The sequence below is a fragment of the Felis catus genome, chromosome A3 (assembly GCF_018350175.1).
Source record: "Felis catus isolate Fca126 chromosome A3, F.catus_Fca126_mat1.0, whole genome shotgun sequence".
NCBI lineage: Eukaryota > Metazoa > Chordata > Mammalia > Carnivora > Felidae > Felis > Felis catus.
In genome coordinates this window covers 118,129,723-118,148,735 of record NC_058370.1, presented here as the reverse complement: position 1 = coordinate 118,148,735, position 19,013 = coordinate 118,129,723, and the positions used below count along the sequence as shown (strand labels likewise).

Below are 19,013 nucleotides of genomic sequence, written 5' to 3'. Positions count from 1 at the left end.
TAACAGAGGTGGTAAGGGTGAACAGGAATAAGAAGGGGGCCAGCCTTGTAACATAAAAGGAATCATGAGAACTTTCATTTTGGTTTGTGCTTATATAATTAGGAAAAATGCCATTGGTCCGTATTCTCAAACTCTGGTCACTGAAACAGTAGTTAGGAGTTTCTAGGAATGCTTTGGACTCCCTTTATCTCCTAGATATCCTTTTTAAAAAAAATTATTTGTTTTTATTTGTTTTAATAAGAAAAGCTAGAGTGTATTTCCACAGAGCTATGACTGGGGCTTCTGGGGCTTGGTACCACACAGCTAACCAGCTTAGAAGTTCCACTGATAATCCCTGACATTCACGTAAGGACCCCTGCCCTACCCAGATCCATATACTTTCTCACTCAAGCTATTGTTTCCTACAGATTTTCAGTAAGAAATCTGAGTTGAAATCTGCATTCTTTTCTAGAGATTATTTAGTTTTCTCCTTTATATATCAAATTTCTGACTGAATGTGAGAAGGATCAGCTTTTATTTTGAGCTCTGCTGGTTCATAATCTTACCCCATGTAAAGCATTTATCTAGGAGAATGATAGCGTGCCCACCATGGCCTCAAGCATGGCAAAGCCAATGCTATTCCAAAATAACAGGTGTGTCCCGCCCCCCGCCCCCACCATGGCTCAGTCGGTGGAGGACGTGCAGGAGTAGCTTTCTGAAAATGGAATTAGATGTAGACAGTTGTTGAGCCTTCGTGGCTTGTGGCATTAAAGTCAATAAACTATTTTCTGGCATCTTTTGTTAAAACTTTCGTTCAAAGCAGTAATAGGTGAGATCTTGGCTATTTGTAGGTTGAAACTATATGTAGTGATTTTGGGTTACAAGAAAAATCCTTCACCTGATCCTAGCTAAGTCAGATGTAAAGGGTCTGTGACATGTATGAATCGCCTTTTTTTTTTTTTTAAACCCAAAACAACATAAAATCTGGCTTAACAGATGACTTATCTATTCAGCACATGAGCTGAACATGGCCCACAGGTGGTGTTTACATTTTTAAGTTTTTTTTTTGTGAGAGAGAGAGGGTGCAAGTGAGCAAGGGGCAGAGAGAGAGAGAGAGAGAGAGAGAGAATCCCAAGAGAGGCAGAGGGAGAGAGAGAAGCAGCACTCACTGGAAGCGGGCTCATGCTAACCCCAAGCAGGGCTCGAGTTCACCTGATGTGGGGCTCAAACTCACAGATTGTGAGATCATGACCTGAACTGAAGTCAGATGCTTAACGACTGAGCTACCCAGGTGCCCCCATGTTTATGTTTTTTTAAAAGTATGTTTTGTTTTGTTTTTAAGTTTATTTGTTTATTTTGAGAGAGAACAAGTGGGGTAGGGGCAAAGAGAGAGGGGAGAGCGAGAATCCCAAGCAGGCTCCGCACCATCAGTACGGAGCCTGATGTGGGGGCTCGAACTCACAAACCGTGAGACCATGACCTAAGCTGAAATCGACTCAGACGCTTAACTGGCTGAGCCACCCAGGCATTCCCCCATGTTTACATTTAAAAAAAAAAATCAGTTGCTGACCCTTAAACATTGAAAAGATTTCAATAAACATCCAGACTTCTGGCTTCTCTTGCAAAACACAAGCTTTGACAACTCTAACACTGAATGTCAGCTGTCCTTCTTAGGAACTGCTTGAGGTCCAATTTCTTGTGCCCTCTTCCCTCATTTAACATTCTCTGCTCTGGAGCTTAAGTTCTGGAGAGACAAATGAACAAACAGGTGGGTGATAACTGATACGCACAACAATGAAGCAGGTGGAGAGAAAGAGGGAGTTGTTGGTGTTGGGTAAAGGGTGTCTAAGGGAGGCCTTTGATAGTAACATTTGCACACGTGAGGGAGTAAGGCACATCAACTTGTGGGAAAGAGTGTTCTAGGCAGAGGGCACAGTAAGTGCGGAGGCCCTGAAGTGGTTTGAGTTGGGTAAGGAGGCCAGTGTGAAATGAACGTAGAGCGGAGAATGGGCGGAAATGGCATGGGAAGGGAGAGGGGTGTAGGATATAGATCATATAGGACCTTGTATACTGACTCTATGCTGACCGTTCGTGGAGCCTGGAGCCTGCTTCAGACTCTGTCTCTCTCTCTCCCAAAAATAAACATTAGAAAAATAATTTAAAAATAATGAAAGCTTGAGTATGACTTCATAAATGAACATATTTGCAAAGAACAGAGAAGAGGATATTTTATAGTAAGCTGCTAGCTAAGAGTGGCCACCCCCTCCCCCAAGTACATTTTATTTCCAAGTACATTTATTTTAGGGTTAGTAGCAATCAAAACAGATCAAGTGGCAGGTCTTTTTTGTATGGATAAGATGACTGTGTTCCTGCAGCCTGGACGCTGACTGCTGCGATGAAATTGGCTCTCTTGAGCATTTCTTCCAAGGACAGATTGGGGTAGTAAGCCAGGTAGAAGGCCAGAGCCCCCACAAAACTGTCACCAGCACCCTGTAATTAAAAGCATAGTTGTGGAGATAAGCATGTAGTCACCTGTTGCCCAAACTGTATTTTAACAATATTTAAGTACACTTTTTGATGTAGAAGATTTTTAGGTAAAAGCATAGTACAGAGGTTTCCATACGCCCCATATCCAGTTCTGTTGTTTGGTAACATCTAGTATTATGGTACATCTGTCAAAATGAATGAAATGGTATTGATATTAGCTGAACTCCATACTTGAGTTGGATTTCACTAGTTATGCTTAATGTCCTTTTTCTGTCCCAGGATCTCCTCCAGGGTACCCTGTTACATTTAGTTGTCATTTCCTTAGACTCTTGTAGGCTGTGACGGTTTCTTGGACAGTGTTTATTTCTGTTTTGAGTCTCTACTTTCTAGAATTGTTTCTAGTTTGTTTCTTTTTCGAGTTTCGAGTTTTGAGGACTGGTCAGATGTTTTGTAGAATATACCTCAGCTGGGACTGGTCTGTTTTTCTTACAGTTAGACTGTGGTTATGGTTTTTGGGAGGAAGACCACAAAGGTGAAGTATCATTCTCTCATCACATTGTATCAAGGGTATATACTGTCAATGTGACTTGCCTCTGATCATGTTAATCTCAATTACTTGGCTAAGGCAGTCTTTGCCAGGTTTCTCCACTGTAAAGTTACTTTCCTCCCTCTTTTCATACTGCACCCTTTGGAAGCAAGTCACTAAGTATAGTCCACATGTAAGGGGGAGGGTAGAGTATTATTTGGAATGCTTCTCTGTGGGAATTTTGTCTTCTCCCCCCAATTCATTACATAATTATATCTGTATAAAAGACCCATGAGCTCATGGGTCTTTTGAAGATTTTTAAAAATTTATTCTTTGGGCTATAATCTAGTACTGCATTACTTCTTTGCTCAAATTGTAAGGGACTCTTTCAGTTGGCTCCTGTGTCCCTTTAACATACCCCATTGTTTTGTCTTTTGGGTGCTTTACTTTCTGATACTATAAGATGCTCCAGGCGCATCTTGTATATTCCCTGGTTTAGTTCTAGAATTAGCCATTTCTCCATTAAATGGATGCAGAAAAGTGGTGAGAGCTATGCAGATATTTTCAAACTAAATATAGGGACAGAACAGTTTCTTTCCATTTTCTCTGAAGCTCCAAAGATCTGATTTGGTAAAGTACATTTACGGACCCACAGAAATAGAAAACACCAAAGAAAGTCTTGACTTCCACCTTCAGGCAGGGTAATACCTAGTCATGTGTTCATCTAACAAATGTATTTAAGATAACTTAAATATGATTATACAGTCTCGCTTGCAAAACCATTCTGAAATAGCTTTCAGGGTCATTTTCCAGTTTTTTTTTCCCAGTTTGTTGTTCCTTAACACCCAAGAGTTTTCACGACAGATCTTGAGGCTATACTTCAGCCTTTGTAAAGAGCCTTGGCATGCAAGATTGTTCCAGATGCATATGCCCAGAACAGTGATGGACACTAGTAAAGGGGTAAAATCCACTGTGGATTAAATGCTAAGTAGTGTGGCAGAATCCATAAATGCTATTGGATGCTAAGAAAGAGTTTGAAGAAAGCCTCCCTGAAGAAGGGAGTTCTTATAGATGACACAGATTTATACAGAAAGAAGGCCTCAAGGAACAAAGACGCAGAGGAGGAAGGAACAGAGTGAGCTCATGAGACAGTGAATGGCTTTAAGGAGAATGACATTTCCCCTTGTTTACATAGATAAAGCAGGCAGTATTCAACTTGCCAAGCAGTCATAGTAATGCAGGTGTGAATTCGACACTTCCCTTCCTCCCATAAATGTTTTCTGAGTGCCCAAAATGTGTCAGGGGCCATGCTAGATGCTTTGCAATTGTTTATGTCAGTCCTTCCTGCCGGAAACAATGGAGAGAGATATGCTTTTTGCCTTCCCTTAGTTTATAGCATAGCAATGCAATGGTGTTGATATTTGGTTTTCTTATTTACAAATAATGGAGGCAGTCTTTCCTTTATGTAACTTTTATATTATTGTTTAAGCTTATTGTTACAAGCTTATAATATTTTTCCAAAAAAATTTAAGGGAATAAAAATATTTCATGGATAGTTAAGTCATGTTTCTATACCTCCCTCACCTTTAACTTATGTAGCCTGACCAAAGCAAAGGCACAGGGCTGAGGGGAAACATTCTAGCAACACTGACAGAAATCAGTTATATGTATTCCTGTTGGCTGGTGGGGTATTTAGCTGCAGACCAGATAACTTTAAGAAAGTATAAAAAGCATTGTTCTTATATCTGAAAAGACTATTGAAATAATTTAAATTGCTTCCCAGTATAAAAAAGCCAGGGAAACACAGTGTCTAGTAGAACTGTGTGTGTTGGAAGCATTATTTAGGTAACAGTGATTTTCAGAACTTGACTTCCTTTCATTCTTAGAGCTACACTGTGTTGGTAGAGACTGCAAAGGTAAGCTGTTCCTGTATTAAAAATAGTTTCCCCACAAAGAAAACTCTCAGCTAGATAGCTTCATTGGGAATTCTAGCAAATGTTTAAGTAAGAAATAACACTAATTCTATCCAGATTCTTTCAGAAAATAGAAGAGTCAAGGAAACACTTTCCAAGTCATTTTGTAGGGCCAGCATTAGTGTGATACCAAAACCTGACAATGACAATTCAAGAAAAAACAAACAAAACAGATCAATACTCTGCAAAACCTTAAAAAATTTTAGTAAACTGTGTGTGTGTGTGTGTGTGTGTGTGTGTGTGTGTATCTCATGAACAATCGGGTTTATCCCAGGAATGCAAGATTAGTTTGACATTAAAACTACTTACATTTAAAACTAATTAACATTTAAATAATTAGTGTAGTTCACTTTAAAAAAAAAATTTTTTTTTTCAACGTTTATTTTATTTTTGGGACAGACAGAGACAGAGCATGAACGGGGGAGGGTCAGAGAGAGGGAGACACAGAATCTGAAACAGGCTCCAGGCTCTGAGCCATCAGCCCAGAGCCCGACGCGGGGCTCGAACTCACAGACCGCGAGATCGTGACCTGGCTGAAGTCGGATGCTTAACCAACTGCGCCACCCAGGCGCCCCAGTGTAGTTCACTTTTTAAAAAAAAAACTTATAATTTTAGTAGCAGCAGAAGCATTTGACAAAATTCTACATCAATTTATAACAGAAATTCAGCAAATTTGGAATAGAAGGTATAACTTGATCTTCTTGGTAAAGGGCATTTATGAAAACTCTATAGTCAACATCATACTTAATGAGAAAGACTGATGCTTTCCCCTTGATACTGGAAACAAATCAAGGATGTCTACATTCATTACTTCTATTCAGCATCATACTGGATTGCCAGCCAGTGCAGTAAGACAAGAAAAAGAAAAGAAAAGGCATGCAGATATGAAAGAAGTAAAACTCTTTCTTAGCAGATGCCATAATCACCTATGTAGAAAATCCTAAGAAATCCAGCAAAAAAGTAGATTTAGCAAGGTAACAGGACACAGGATCAATTAAAAAAAATCAACCGTGGGGCGCCCAAGTGACTTAGTGGTTAAGCGTCCAACTTCGGCTCAGGTCGTGATCTCAGGGTTCATGGGTTCAAGTTCTGTGTCAGGCTTTGCGCTGACAGTTCAGAGCCTGGAGCCTCCTTCAAATTCTGTTTCCCTCTCTTTCTCTGCCCCTCCCCTGCTTGTGCTTTCTGTCTCTCTCAAAAATAAATAAACGAGGGGCGCCTGGGTGGCTCAGTCGGTTAAGCATCCGACTTCAGCTCAGGTCACGATCTCACGGTCCGTGAATTCGAGCCCCGCGTCGGGCTCTGGGCTGATGGCTCAGAGCCTGGAGCCTGCTTCCGATTCTGTGTCTCCCTCTCTCTCTGACCCTCCCCCGTTCATGCTCTGTCTCTCTCTGTCTCAAAAATAAAATAAACGTTAAAAAAAATTAAAAAATAAATAAACGTTAAAAATCAATTGTATTTCTTTCTTTTTTAAAAATTTACATCCAAGTTAGTTAGCATATAGTGCTCTAATGATTTCAGGAGTAGATTCCAGTGATTCATCCCCTACGTGTAACACCCAGTTCTCATCCCAACAAGTGTCCTCCTTAATGCCCCTTCCCCATTTAGCGCATCTTCCCACCCACAGCCCCTCCGGCAACCCTCAGTTTGTTCTCTGTGTTTAAGAGTCTCTTCTGTTTTGTCCCCCTCCCTGTTTTTATATTTGTTTTGCTTCCCTTCCCTTATGTTCATCTGTTTTATATCTTAAATTCCTCATATGAGTGAAGTCATATATTTGTCTTTCTCTAATTTCACTTAGCATCATACCTTCTAGTTCTAGCCATGTACTTGCAAATGGCAAGATTTCATTCTTCTTGATTGCTGAGTAATACTCCATTATACACACACACACACACACACACACACACACACACACACACACACACATCTTCTTTATGCATTCAACCATGGATGGACATTGGGTTCTTTCCATAATTTGGCTATTGTTGATAGTGCTGCTGTAAACATTGGGGTGCATGTGCCCCTTCGAAACAGCACACCGGAATCCCTTGGATAAATACCTAGTAGTGCAATTGCACTAGGGTAGTAGGGTAGTTGTAGGGTAGTTCTATTTTTTATTTTTTGAGGAAACTGCATATTGTTTTCCAGAGTGGCCGCACCAGTTTGCATTCCCATCAGCAGTGCAAAAGAGATCTTCTTTCTTCCTATCCTTGCCAACATCTGTTGTTGCCTGAGTTGTTTATTTTAGCCATTCTGACAGGTGTGAGGTGGTATCTCGTGGTTTTGATTTGTAGTTCCCTGATGATGAGTGATGTTGAGCATTTTTTCATGTGTCTGTTAGCCATCTGGATGTCTTCTTTGGAGAAGTGTCTATTCCTGTCTTTTGCCCATTTTTTCACTGGGTTATTTATTTTTTGGGTGTTGAGTTTGGTAAGTTCTTTATAGATTTTGGATACTAACCCTATATCTGATATGTCTTTTGCAAGTATCTTCTCCTATTCTGTCGGTTGCCTTTTAGTATTGCTGATTTTTTCCTTTGCTGTGCAGAAGCTTTTTATCTTGATGAGGTCCCAATAGTTCATTTTTGCTTTTGTTTCCTTTGACTTTGGGGACATGTTGAGTAAGAAGTTGCTGCAGCCAAGGTCAAAGAGATTTTTGCCTGCTTTCTCCTTGAGGATTTTGATGGCTTCCTGTCTTACATTTAGATCTTTCATCCATTTTGAGTTTATGTTTGTGTATGGTGTAAGGAAGTGGTCCAGGTTCATTCTTCTGCATGTCGCTGTCCAGTTTTCCCAGCACCACTTGCTGAAGAGACTGTCTTTATTCCATTGGATGTTCTTCCCTGCTTTGTCAAAGATTAGTTGGCCATACGTTTGTGGATCCATTTCTGGGTTCTCTATTCTGTTCCATTGATCTGAGTGTCTGTTTTTGTGCCAAATTATATTTCTATAGAGTAGCAATGAAGAATAAGGAATTTGAATTATCCAGACATACTACTACAATGGCATCAAAAATATGAAGTAATTAGGGTTAAATGAATCTGTGCAAAATGAATGAATATGTGCAAGATTTATACACTCTTCCTGTGGAAAGCAAAAGAGATTAAAGAAAACAAATGGTGAGATCAACCATGTTCATAAATTGGAAAACTCATCATTGTTAACATGCTAGTCCTTCCTAAAATGATACATAGATTCAGTGTAATTCCAATAAAAATCCCACTTGGCAATTTTTAGAAATTGGTAAACTGATTCTAAAATTTATATGGAAATACAAAGGACTTACAATAGATAAAACAATTTTGAAGAAGAACAAAGTTGGAGGATGTAAACTATCTGATTTCAAGACTTACCATAAGATATAGTATCAGACATATCAGAATAAGATATCAGACAGGGAGATATTGATGCAAAGATAGACATGTAGATGACTTGAACAGAAAAGAGAATCTGTAAACAAACCAGCAACTTATTTTTAACAAGGTAATTCATTGGAGGAGAGGACAGTCTTTTCAACAAATGGTGCTGGAAGAAATGGATATCCATATGGAAAAACATGAAACTTCACACAATACACAAAAATTAACTCCAAATGGGCCACAGACCCAAATATAAGAATTAAGCAACAAAACATCTAGAAGTAAATAGAGGAGAAAAATCTTTGTAGCCCCGTGTTAGGTAGATTTCTTAGGATACCAAAAGCATAAGACATTTAACAAATTGATAAATTTGGACTTTATTAAAATTTAAAACATTTGTCCTTTAAAAGAATACCAAAAGACAAACCCACAGACTGGGAGAAAATATTTTTAAAACATATATGTGATAAAGCATTCTAATATTTCAATAGTACAACCCGAAAAGACAAAAACCCCAATAAAAATGGGCAAAATATTTGAATAGAGACTTTATCAAAGAAGATTCACAGATGGCAAATAAGCATATAAGAAGATGCTCAACATCATTAGACCTAGGGAAATGCAGAGGGCGTGCGTGGGTGGCCTCAGTCGGTTAAGTGTCTGACTTTGGCTCAGGTCATGATCTCATGGTTCAAGGGTTCGGTCCCTGCGTCAGGCTCTGTGCTGTCAGCTGTCACAGAGCCTGTTTTGGATTCTCTGTCTGTCTGTCTCTCTCTCCCCCTTCCCTACACCTCCCTCTCTTTATCAAAAATAAATAATCATTAAAAAACAAAATAAAACACAATGAGATAATACTAAATACCCATTAGAAAGACTACATTAAAAAGAGTGAAAATACTGGCTTTAGTTCCAGTACTCTTATTTGTTGTGGGAATTCTTATTTGTTGTGGGAATGAAAAATGATACACTTTGAAAAATAGTTTGGCCATTATTCAACATATACTTATCCTATAGCCTAGCAGTTCTATTCTTAGCTATTGAAGATAAATGAAAGCATATATGCACATAAAGATTTATATGTGACTGTTTATAGCAGCATTATTTATAACTGCTCCACTTGGCAATTTTCCATTTGGAAACAATCCAGATGTCCTTGAACTAATGAATGGGTAAAAAAATTGTGGTACGTCCATGTAGTGGAACACTACTTAGCAACAGAAAGGAGCAAATTGCTAACACAACATGGGAAGAATCTCAAATACATTATCCTAAGTGAAAGAAGCCAGTCACAAAAGACTACATACCATATTGTATGATTTCATTTATATGAAATTCTAGAAAAGGCAAAAGTATACCAACAAAAAGCGGCCAGGGGCTGGAGAATATCACCTCCACAGGGGCTGCACGGGGAACTTTCTGGAGTGTTAGAAGGTTCTATAGTTATGATTGGTGGTTAAATGAGTCTACACTGTCAAAACTCATTGAATCATACACTTAAAATGGGTGAAATCTTATGTATGAAAATGATATTTCAATCAAGTTGATTTTTTAAAAGGCAGGGTTGGGGGAGTGGGGGCACTGAGTCATGCAAGAGTATAATGCAAAGTTTGAAAACTTTGGCAATATTTAAGTGCTCTGGGCTTACTACGGATTTACACTCAAGTGCATGGTTGGGATCATTATTGAGACTTACTGTGGGTCAGGATTAATTAAGTGTTATAATTGGCATATTGGAACCTATGCGGCCTTATACTGTGAGCCCTAATTCTACCTCTGTTCTTTCACTATAAAGGTTTCTCTTCTAGTGGTATGGCTTTGAAGTCACATAGATTTGTACATGAATCTTGACTTTACCACTTACTAGCTCTGTGACCTTGGGAAAATGAATGTAAATTCTCTGTGACTTAGTTTTCTCATAAATAATGAAATGATTAACATCTCGTAGGGATTTTTTGAATCTGTCATTCCTTGCCTCTCAGTTTTCTTACCCAATATCAATTTACAGACCTCTCAACACATGTTGCTGCTTTACCTTTCCACCCTAGTCCCCTGACCTCTATGCTCTTCTGCATGCCCATGGTATTTCCCTGCCCTCCCCGCACCCCACTTTGTTCTGCCACATCCCCGTTCCTCTGTGTTTACTTTGAAAGCACAACTGTGCCAGTCTTCTCTATCTTCTCATGGCTTTCTGCAAAACCCCTTTCCTTCCTTTCTTTAGCAGGGCCTGCTCCCTTATGTTTTCTCAGGGTAGCCCATTTTGCCACAGCTACTCAAAAACACCTTGATAACCTATGTGTTCAACCCCAAATCCCCATTAAAATTCAGTTTTCTATTTCCTGTTTGTCTCTGTGAATAGTGAGGTATAGATTAAATGTTCAAGTCCACATCAAAAAAGAAATCTGCTTGCAATTAGGTTGACCCATCCACAAATGCAGAAGTGTACAATTTATAGAAGGGATGGATAACGGAGGTTAACGATCACTTGAAAATTTATTAAAGAATCCACGAGTCTCTACTGGTTTTATTTTATTTTTAAAAATTTTTTAATATTTATTTTTTGAGGAGAGAGAGGGGGTGGGAGGGTCAGAGAGAGACGGAGACACAGAATCTGAGGCAGGCTCCAGGCTCTGAGCTGTCAGCACAGAGCCCGACTCAGGGATCGAACTCACGAATTGCAAGATCATGACCTGAGCTGAAGTCAGACGTTTAACTGCCTGAGCCACCCAGGTGCCCCTATACTGATTTTAAACAGATAAATGAAAAAATAAATAATGAAGAAGGGAGAACTTCCTTAAAATAGAATGCCAATTAGTAAATATAGAAGTGTGAAAAATCACCGCTTTGCAACTGTCATAGTAATAACTGATTCAGGCAAGAATCATCAATGGATGCATTAAAACTGCTGGAGTAAGGTTTGATGAGGACACAATATTTACAAGTTTGAAAGTATCTCCATACAGATTACCTATTAATAACAAATAGCTCTCTAGTGGAGAAACCTGGTGGACGCCACCTTGATGAAGACAGCAACAAACCAATATGACAAACTGCCATCGCATACTCCCAAGTGTGGGGCCTCAACAAGGACGTAATGTCACTTGTGCAGTGTTTCTGCCTACAAGATTTACTAACTCGGATCGTGGGGAAGTGCTGGATAAACCTATATTGAGAAAAATTCCACAAAACAACGAGCCCGTGCTTTTCAAAACTGATCAACATCATGAAAGACAAGGTTGAGGACCTGTTTCATATTAAAGGAGCCTAAAACAGCATGGCAATTAAATTCCTTAAATAATCTTGGATTGTCTCCTGGACTGAAAAAAATTATAAAAAACACTACTGAGACATTATTGGATTGTGCATATAGGATTATTTCAGTGTTAAGTGTCTTGACTTTGATAATTATATTGTAGTTTTATTATGTCATTGTTCCAAGGAGATATATCCTGAATTAGTAAGAGGTAAAGAGTCATGATGTCTGCAACTTATTCTCAAATGGTTTATCCAAAAATAAAAAAGCATGTTTATGTACTTTGAGAGGCAGCAATAAAACAAATGTGACAAGGGGTGCCTGGGTGGCTCAGTCAGTTGAGCGTCCGACTCTTGATTTCGACTCAGGTCATGATCTCATGGTCATGAGCTTGAGCTCTGTGTTGGGTTCTGTGCTGGGTGTGAAGCCTGCTTAAGATCTCTCTCTCCCTCTGTCTCTGCCTGTCCCCCTCTCACAAGCTCAGTCTCTCAAAAAACAATGACAAAAACAAATGTGACAAAATGCTAATAACTGGTGAAACTCTGTATATAGGAGTGCTATAACTTTTCTGTAAGTAAGCAAACATTTCATTCAAATGTTTTTTTTTTAATTTTTTTAACGTTTATTTATTTTTGAGACAGAGAGAGACAGAGCATGAACGGGGGAGGGTCAGAGAGAGAGGGAGACACAGAATCTGAAACAGGCTCCAGGCTCTGAGCCGTCAGCCCAGAGCCCAACGCGGGGCTCGAACTCACATACCGTGAGATCGTGACCTGAGCCGAAGTCGGACACCCAACCGACTGAGCCACCCGGGCGCCCCAAAATGTTTTTAATAAAAGAAATTTTACTAAAGAAGTTTTAAAAATCCACATCAGCCACTCTTTATGAATTTACAAATGAGCCAATTTCAGCCTGTGAATAGTTTCCCTTTTTCTTAATTAAATGGACATCTACTCCAAGCCAGGGTGAACTGAATTGAGAGGTGCTCCTTCCTGTATTGAGAATACTCATCTCATCAAGGCAGTTTCCCTTGCAACTAAGGCCTAGGCAGTGACATCCACCTGAATGTCAAGGGGACTGATAGGAACTTTCTGGCTGTGACAATGGCCGCAGAAAAACTGAGTTCCAAGATGTGAGTGGCAGCACTGTGGTGACAGCATCCAGGGCCTTATCCCAGTACCACAACTGGCCTGTTGTTTTCAACCAAGAACCTTGATTGAGGTGATACCCATATGTTAAAGTCTGATGAGAGGTCAGAAATCTTGTCTAGTTCTTTCCTTGACTCCTCAGAGTTCTATAATCCTTAAAAGCATTATATGCTCAATTAATGACTGCTGATGGGCCAGATCTCAGCTACCTTCTCATCAGAAGGGACATGGCAGGTGTGGGGGGGGGGGTGTTTCATGTTCTTCTTTACAAAGAGGGCAGCAACTGGCTCTCTGAGTCCCCAGACACAAAGAAGGAGGGAAATTCTTGGAGGACAGGGGCCGTGAACTCAAAAGACATGAAGACCAGCAAATACTACCTTGAAAATCACATTATATCCAATGATGGAAAAGCTCTTAGAAATGTAATCATGAAAGGGGCACAAAAGTGAGTACTACTTAACCTTCACAGAGGAGAAGGGTAGGGAAGGGAGTGATCTTTTATCGTTTGCTCTGCCTCAGGACGCAGCAAAGCTGGGTGCTTCCATACACACACGACTGGCCTCATCTCATCTTTACAACAACAGCCTCCTGCCCCCTGTCACACTTGAGGGGACAGAATCTTAGAGACATTAGATAATTTGTCCAGGGTCACACAGCTAGTACGTGGCAGAGTGGCAGCTTACATCTGGCCCCAGTGGACTCCGTGCTCTGGTCCCGTTACACCACAGAGTAACCGTTTGTGGAGGCAGGGAGAGAAGGAAGGAAATCACCAAGTTCAAAAGAATCTCTCTCCCTACTATCTCCTGTTCCTTTGTCCTTCTCTTAGGACACTGTACTGGTGGCTGTTTTGTGTATAGGCCCACAGTCTGGGGCAGTCTGAAAATTCTTTGAGGACAGAGACCACATCGCTGTCCCCTCCGTCTCCCCCACTGCCTCACCCTGTGCTTTGAGTTGACCTGGCCTGTTGGACCTAGTTCCATTGTGTTCTTTTCCTGTGATCTCTTCCAAGGTGGCCAGATGACTCACTGAACTACATGTGACTTTCTTTCGTGTTAGTGAAAATGGAGGTTAGGTTGCCACAGCCCAGAGTTATTTGAGATTCATTCTCATTGTTGAATCTATTTATATCACAAGGCTTTCAAGTGCCAATAAATTCCTCGGCTGTTGATTCACATCTTCAGTATAACTATTTTTATACACTGGTATGATTTTTTTTTAATGGAAAGTACTTTAAAAGTGGAAGCTGCATTGTATCACTTTGATTTTCCTGTAAGTAAAGTACTTTCCAATCAATCATTCTTGGAATAATGGAACAGTTCTCATTGATACAACATGACGGTTTTAACCTTTTACTGAAAATTATTTTTGTGCTAGAAGGGGTCATGGCATAACTCGTCTTTCTTCAACAAAAATACCCAGGTGGCTACCGTTCGTTGCCTTCTCGCAGCGATTTCCTCTTGAAGAGCCGCTCTTACAGGATGGATGTGGCATTCCGAGGTTCCTGCTCTCCTGAGGGCCTTTGCACTCCTGGGTCTGGAGAAGTCCTGGTCTGTGGTACCCACGGAGGCAGTGCAGTGGAAAGGGAGCCAGACATGGCTCGTGGCGCACCCGACCTTCCAGCGGGGGGGGGGGGGGGGGCGGGTGCAGGGGCCCAGGCAATCTGCGGGGCTGGTGGGGTAGGTAGCAGGACACTCCTGAGCAGCTAGTGAGAGGTCCCCAAGGGGAGAATCTGAGAGGTGGGAGCCAAGGGCGGCACCCCAGAGTTGGGGTGTGGGGTTGGGGTGGGCAGCCTTTGCCCCTAGTGCCTGAGGCGCTGTTGCCTTCAGGAGGTTGCTGCTCATTTCCCTTCTGCTCCCCTTCAGACCATCCTCTCTGTCTGACTGTCCCAACTCTCTCTTCCCTCCCACTGCCCCTTGCCCGCCTGGAGCCCTTGGCTATGACCAAGGGTCTGTTCCCTCACCTACCAGCTCCCATCCAGTCCCTGAGGGCCCTGCACTCCCTCTCTCTCTCTCTTTTCTTTAATGTTTACTTATTTTGAGAGAGAGTGAGTGAGAGAGTGGAGGAGGGGCAGAGAGAGAGGGAGAGAGAATTCCCGCTGCCAGCGCAGAGCCTGATGCAGGGCTCCGATTCACGAACCCTGAGATCAGGACCTGAGCTGGAATCAAGAGTCGGACTCTCAACTGACTGAGCACCCCGGGGCCCCAGGGCTCTGCTCTCTTGACGAGAGATGGGGGCGGGCTGATAGCTCCAGCTCATGGAGCTGGCAGAAGTGCCTGAAAGTGGCGGATGGTGCCACCACAGCAGAGCACACCCGCATGTTGAGCCACGTCCGGGTGGTCAACGTTAGCTCCTTTGTCCCAAGTTCTGCTCAGTCAGGCTCTTGGCTGTGCGCTGTGCGAATCATTGCCTTTCTTTCACCAGGGCCTGTAGAGAGGTAGGCGTGGTTGGGGCTGCAGTGTATGGTGATGCAAGGTGGCACTGCACAAGGGCGTCCAGGTGAGGGGGTGACCATGGGTCCACAGGCCGTGCTCTGCTCATCAAGCTGTGTGCCTGGCCAAAGGGGCACCTTCTTCTAATTTGCACAAAGTGCCATGGAGGTTGGCAGCGACACTGGAGGGTCCTTATTTGAAAACTGAGGAAACTCGGATTCAAGGAGGTTAAATAACTTGCCCAAGGGAAAAATAAAGGTGGTAAAGGGCAGTCAGGAGTTGTTCCAAGGACATCTGTGTGGACATCCAGCAACAGAGCAGGTGCGGAAGCTATTTTGGGAGAGAGAGATTGGGCTTTTGGCTACTGCTTGAATTTTCCTATTTCCCCACGGGAAGGCTTAGGTTTTCTACTGCAGTGAAGAATGACAGGGAGGGGAGAGTGGAGACGGTGAATCTCTAATGACGTCCCTCTGTCTAGGATCCCACTTTCCTCAGTGTTCTTGGGGCAGGAGCCGGTAAGAGAATGGGACCTTGAGTTGCCCTGGGCAGGTGTGGGGGAAAGAATTTCAGGAAAGACCATCTCAGATGAATAACCAGATAGTCTAACCTGGCTAAGGAAGGAGGGGAGGTCAGGAGGGAGTCAGCAGGTCAGAAGAAAACGGAACTAGGAGGACAGTGAGAACAAGGGCAGGAGAAGAGGTGAGAGAGCTGGTTGTGGTCAGAGCGTGGGACGTGAGGCTTATTCCCACATAATGGGAGTGGTGCAGGTATTAGCCATTTCCTGGGAGTCTCGTGGAGGTGGGAGGCTGGCGTGGAGGTGAAGAGTCACTGGAAGTGAGGGCATCCTCATGGCACTGGAGGCATCTGATAGGATGACTGTAGGATGGGGTGGAGGGAAGAATGGTGATGGAGATGAACGGAATGATCAGGAAAGGAGGTCCAGGCATCGTAAGTAAAGTGCATGGGCCTTGACGATGCAGGACTCTCTACAGGAGGGTCGAGGAGGGAAGGCTGGAAGCTGTGGCCAACGGGCTTTGGGATCGGGAGCAGCTTTCACCTGCAAAGGCCGAATGGGAGTCAAGGATGTAAAGGAGCTTATTTAGGAGGAATGGCAGCCGTAGGGCTTCCGTGGAAGGTTTAGGAGGGGGAGAAGCACAGAGAGGCAAGGGATCCTCCTGGGTCCCGTGTCTCTCTGACCCTCCCTTGTCTCTGTCATGGGGCCCTTTGCCTTCTCCTGCACTAACAATATTGGTGTTCCCTTGCCTTCTGTCCCCGGCCCGCCATCCCTCTCATTCCCCACAATTTCCAGGGTGCCTCTACTGCTGTGTGGTTAGTTTCAACTGCTATGATCGCGATGAGTCCTAAGTCAGTGCCTTTAGCGCATCCTCCTCCGTCTCCAGATTCGCATGTCTAACTACCCTTGAGTCTGCTTAGCCAGCCTCAGTCCCCTGCAGGCAACTCTAACTCAACAGGCCCAAACCGCGCTCACACCTCTGCCGGAACACAGGCCCCTTCTTGCCTTTTCCGCACTGCCAGTTTGGGGGTCTTCTGCATGTCTCCTCCCATATAACTAATGAGTCACAGGTTGCCAAGTTTAAATCCTAGATGTTTCTCAAGTCTATCCTCTCATCTCCACCCTCTCCTCCCATCATCCTACTTCCTGCTCCCATCACCTCTAGAGGACCACACGACTCCCTGACTAGTCTCCCTGCCTCCAGTCCGGCCCCTTCCAACCCAGCCTCCACACTGCTGTAGTCCTTGGAATGTTTCTCATCTTTCTTAGGATAAAATTTCAGCTCTTCAGCATGGCACGTGAGGTTCTCTAGCACACTTGCCCGGTTTCACGTCTTACACTTTCCTGTTCACCTTTGGCGTCTTTGGTCTTCATTCATGGAAATATCTCGCTTGGACTCTTCCCTAGATTAACTCCTACTCATCTTCTAAGACTCCGACAAGGTATTAACTTAGTCATCACGTAGTTACTGACTGGCACCACATATACAGCCCTGTGTTTTCCTCTCGCATGCTCCTGCCCTCCTCCTTAGTCTTCATCCCCTCAAACCTCCATCCCCTCAGACCAGCACAATGCGGGTTCACCGCTGAAAAACGTGTTGACCGAGTGGAGGACTGTCTGGAGGGCGGGTGCCGAGTGATCAGGCGAGGAACACACACTGTCCCAAGAATGCCCTGTAGGAGGGATGACAATGAGACAGACTTGTGAAAGTCCTGGCTTGCCAAATTCTAGTTGATAGAAAAGTGGACGAGTTAGAAGGCATGAAGGCTATTAAGTGTGGTTGGGAAAAAACCCCATGTGATGAAAATCCCCAAGGTACAAACTTGTCAGGCGGCTCCAACAGATCCCAGACAATCTTGCAACAATGATGTCATCACGAGGCTTCATTTGTTAGGAATCCGTACCCACGCTGGATGACTCATCACCCAAACTGCTGAGGGACCCTAACAGTTAAAACCCTCACATTCCTCCTTGATGTCTTAACACATTCCATCTGACAAGTAGATACCACTTTCCTTTCTTTGCAAAACCTCTCCCTACACAAAGCTATTCAAAGCCCACACTGTGGACCCAAATTCCTCAGCCAGGCTTGTGGTTTGAGAGGCCAGGGAAAAGGCAAATGGGATGAACCATGACTAACTCCCAAGTCAATGCACTGTTTCTTCACAAAAACAGAATACTGCAAAGGGTTCAGGAAGGGGAGGGAGAACCGTGTAAACCCACCAGGGTTCCTGTCACCTTCCTCCCCCACACAGACAGGGCTGCACCAAAGCCGAGGTGGCTCCCCCTTGGGCTGGCCTGGCGGCACGTCTTGCTCTGCTCTTGCTGCCAGGTTCTAAGAATGGGGCTTCTGCCACGGTCCTGTCTGCAGGAGGTTGAGGCATGAACATCTGGTTGGGCCCGGGAAGCAGGCGTCATTCTCTCTCCTGAAAGGGCTCCTCGTGCACTGGCGGGAGACACAGTGTCATGACCCTCCAGGAAGCAGCACGGAGGGAACAAACAAACCTGATTTTAAATCCTGCCTTCTCGCCTTTTTATTAGCTGTGTGTCATCTTTTAAATATGGTAAATCCACTATTTTTATACCTACAGTGGAGCCCCTCTGGACACAGCTGGGAAAAATGTTTTTCTCAACTGGGAACATGCTTTCTCAGCTGGGACAATGCAGTAAATGGTTTGGAACCAGATGGGCCTGATTAAGTCCTGATTTCACCACTCTGGCAAGTGACTCAACCTCTCTGTGTCTATCTGTAAAATGGGGACCTACCCCATAGGGCTCCTGTAAACGCTGAATTAGATAACGTACGTGAAAAGGCCCAGTACAGAGCCTGGAGGAGAGCAGGTGCCCAACAAGAGTGGGATGCACTAGATGGTATCATCTCAGAGGCCCCTTCATTTGTGAACGTTTTTGGAAACGAAAGCCCATGACCTAGGTCAGGAGGGACCAGACAAGGGTTCTAAGGAACAAAGAGGGTCGTGATCCTAGGGCATGTCCCTAAGGGTCGTAGGGGAAGGAGTTTATGCTGTGACTGGCTTTATTTTCAGGAATGCTCTCTCAGCCAGAAACAGACAGAAGCCAGTGTCCTGGAGCTCTTAATGACAAGGGAGGCCAGGCTCCAGAGAGTTCTAGAAGTGACCTCCTGTATGTGCTGGGGCCTGGGACAGCCATTCCTCTGTGGGGGCAGGGAGATGCTTTATGAGACCTCTAAAGAGGCCGTGAGTAGGAGATTAAAGAAATGTACAGTGAAGAGTATAAAGGTCCCTCTAGTCAGTGTAAGACTGGGGAAACCTGGTAAATCTTATGCTTTCCTTTGAGCCGAAGGAACACAGGGAGAGCGACGAGTGAGGCTTGT

General features: G+C 43.3%; 1 protein-coding gene across 7 annotated transcripts in view; it reads right to left on the bottom strand.

Annotated features, from left to right (window-relative positions):
- Nucleotides 1–19,013, bottom strand: part of RBKS (ribokinase) — a 102,811-nt gene that overhangs the window by 6,566 nt on the left and 77,232 nt on the right. For 5 of the 7 annotated variants that reach the window (XM_045054768.1, XM_045054773.1, XM_045054774.1 and 2 more), the window contains one exon: nucleotides 2,182–2,469. The exons of the other annotated variants lie outside the window; for them this stretch is intronic. In XM_045054768.1, the coding sequence (XP_044910703.1) occupies nucleotides 2,296–2,469 (174 nt within the window). In that variant the 3' untranslated portion in view covers nucleotides 2,182–2,295. Of the gene's footprint in view, nucleotides 1–2,181; nucleotides 2,470–19,013 lie in introns of those variants that run through there. 7 annotated transcript variants of the gene reach the window in all.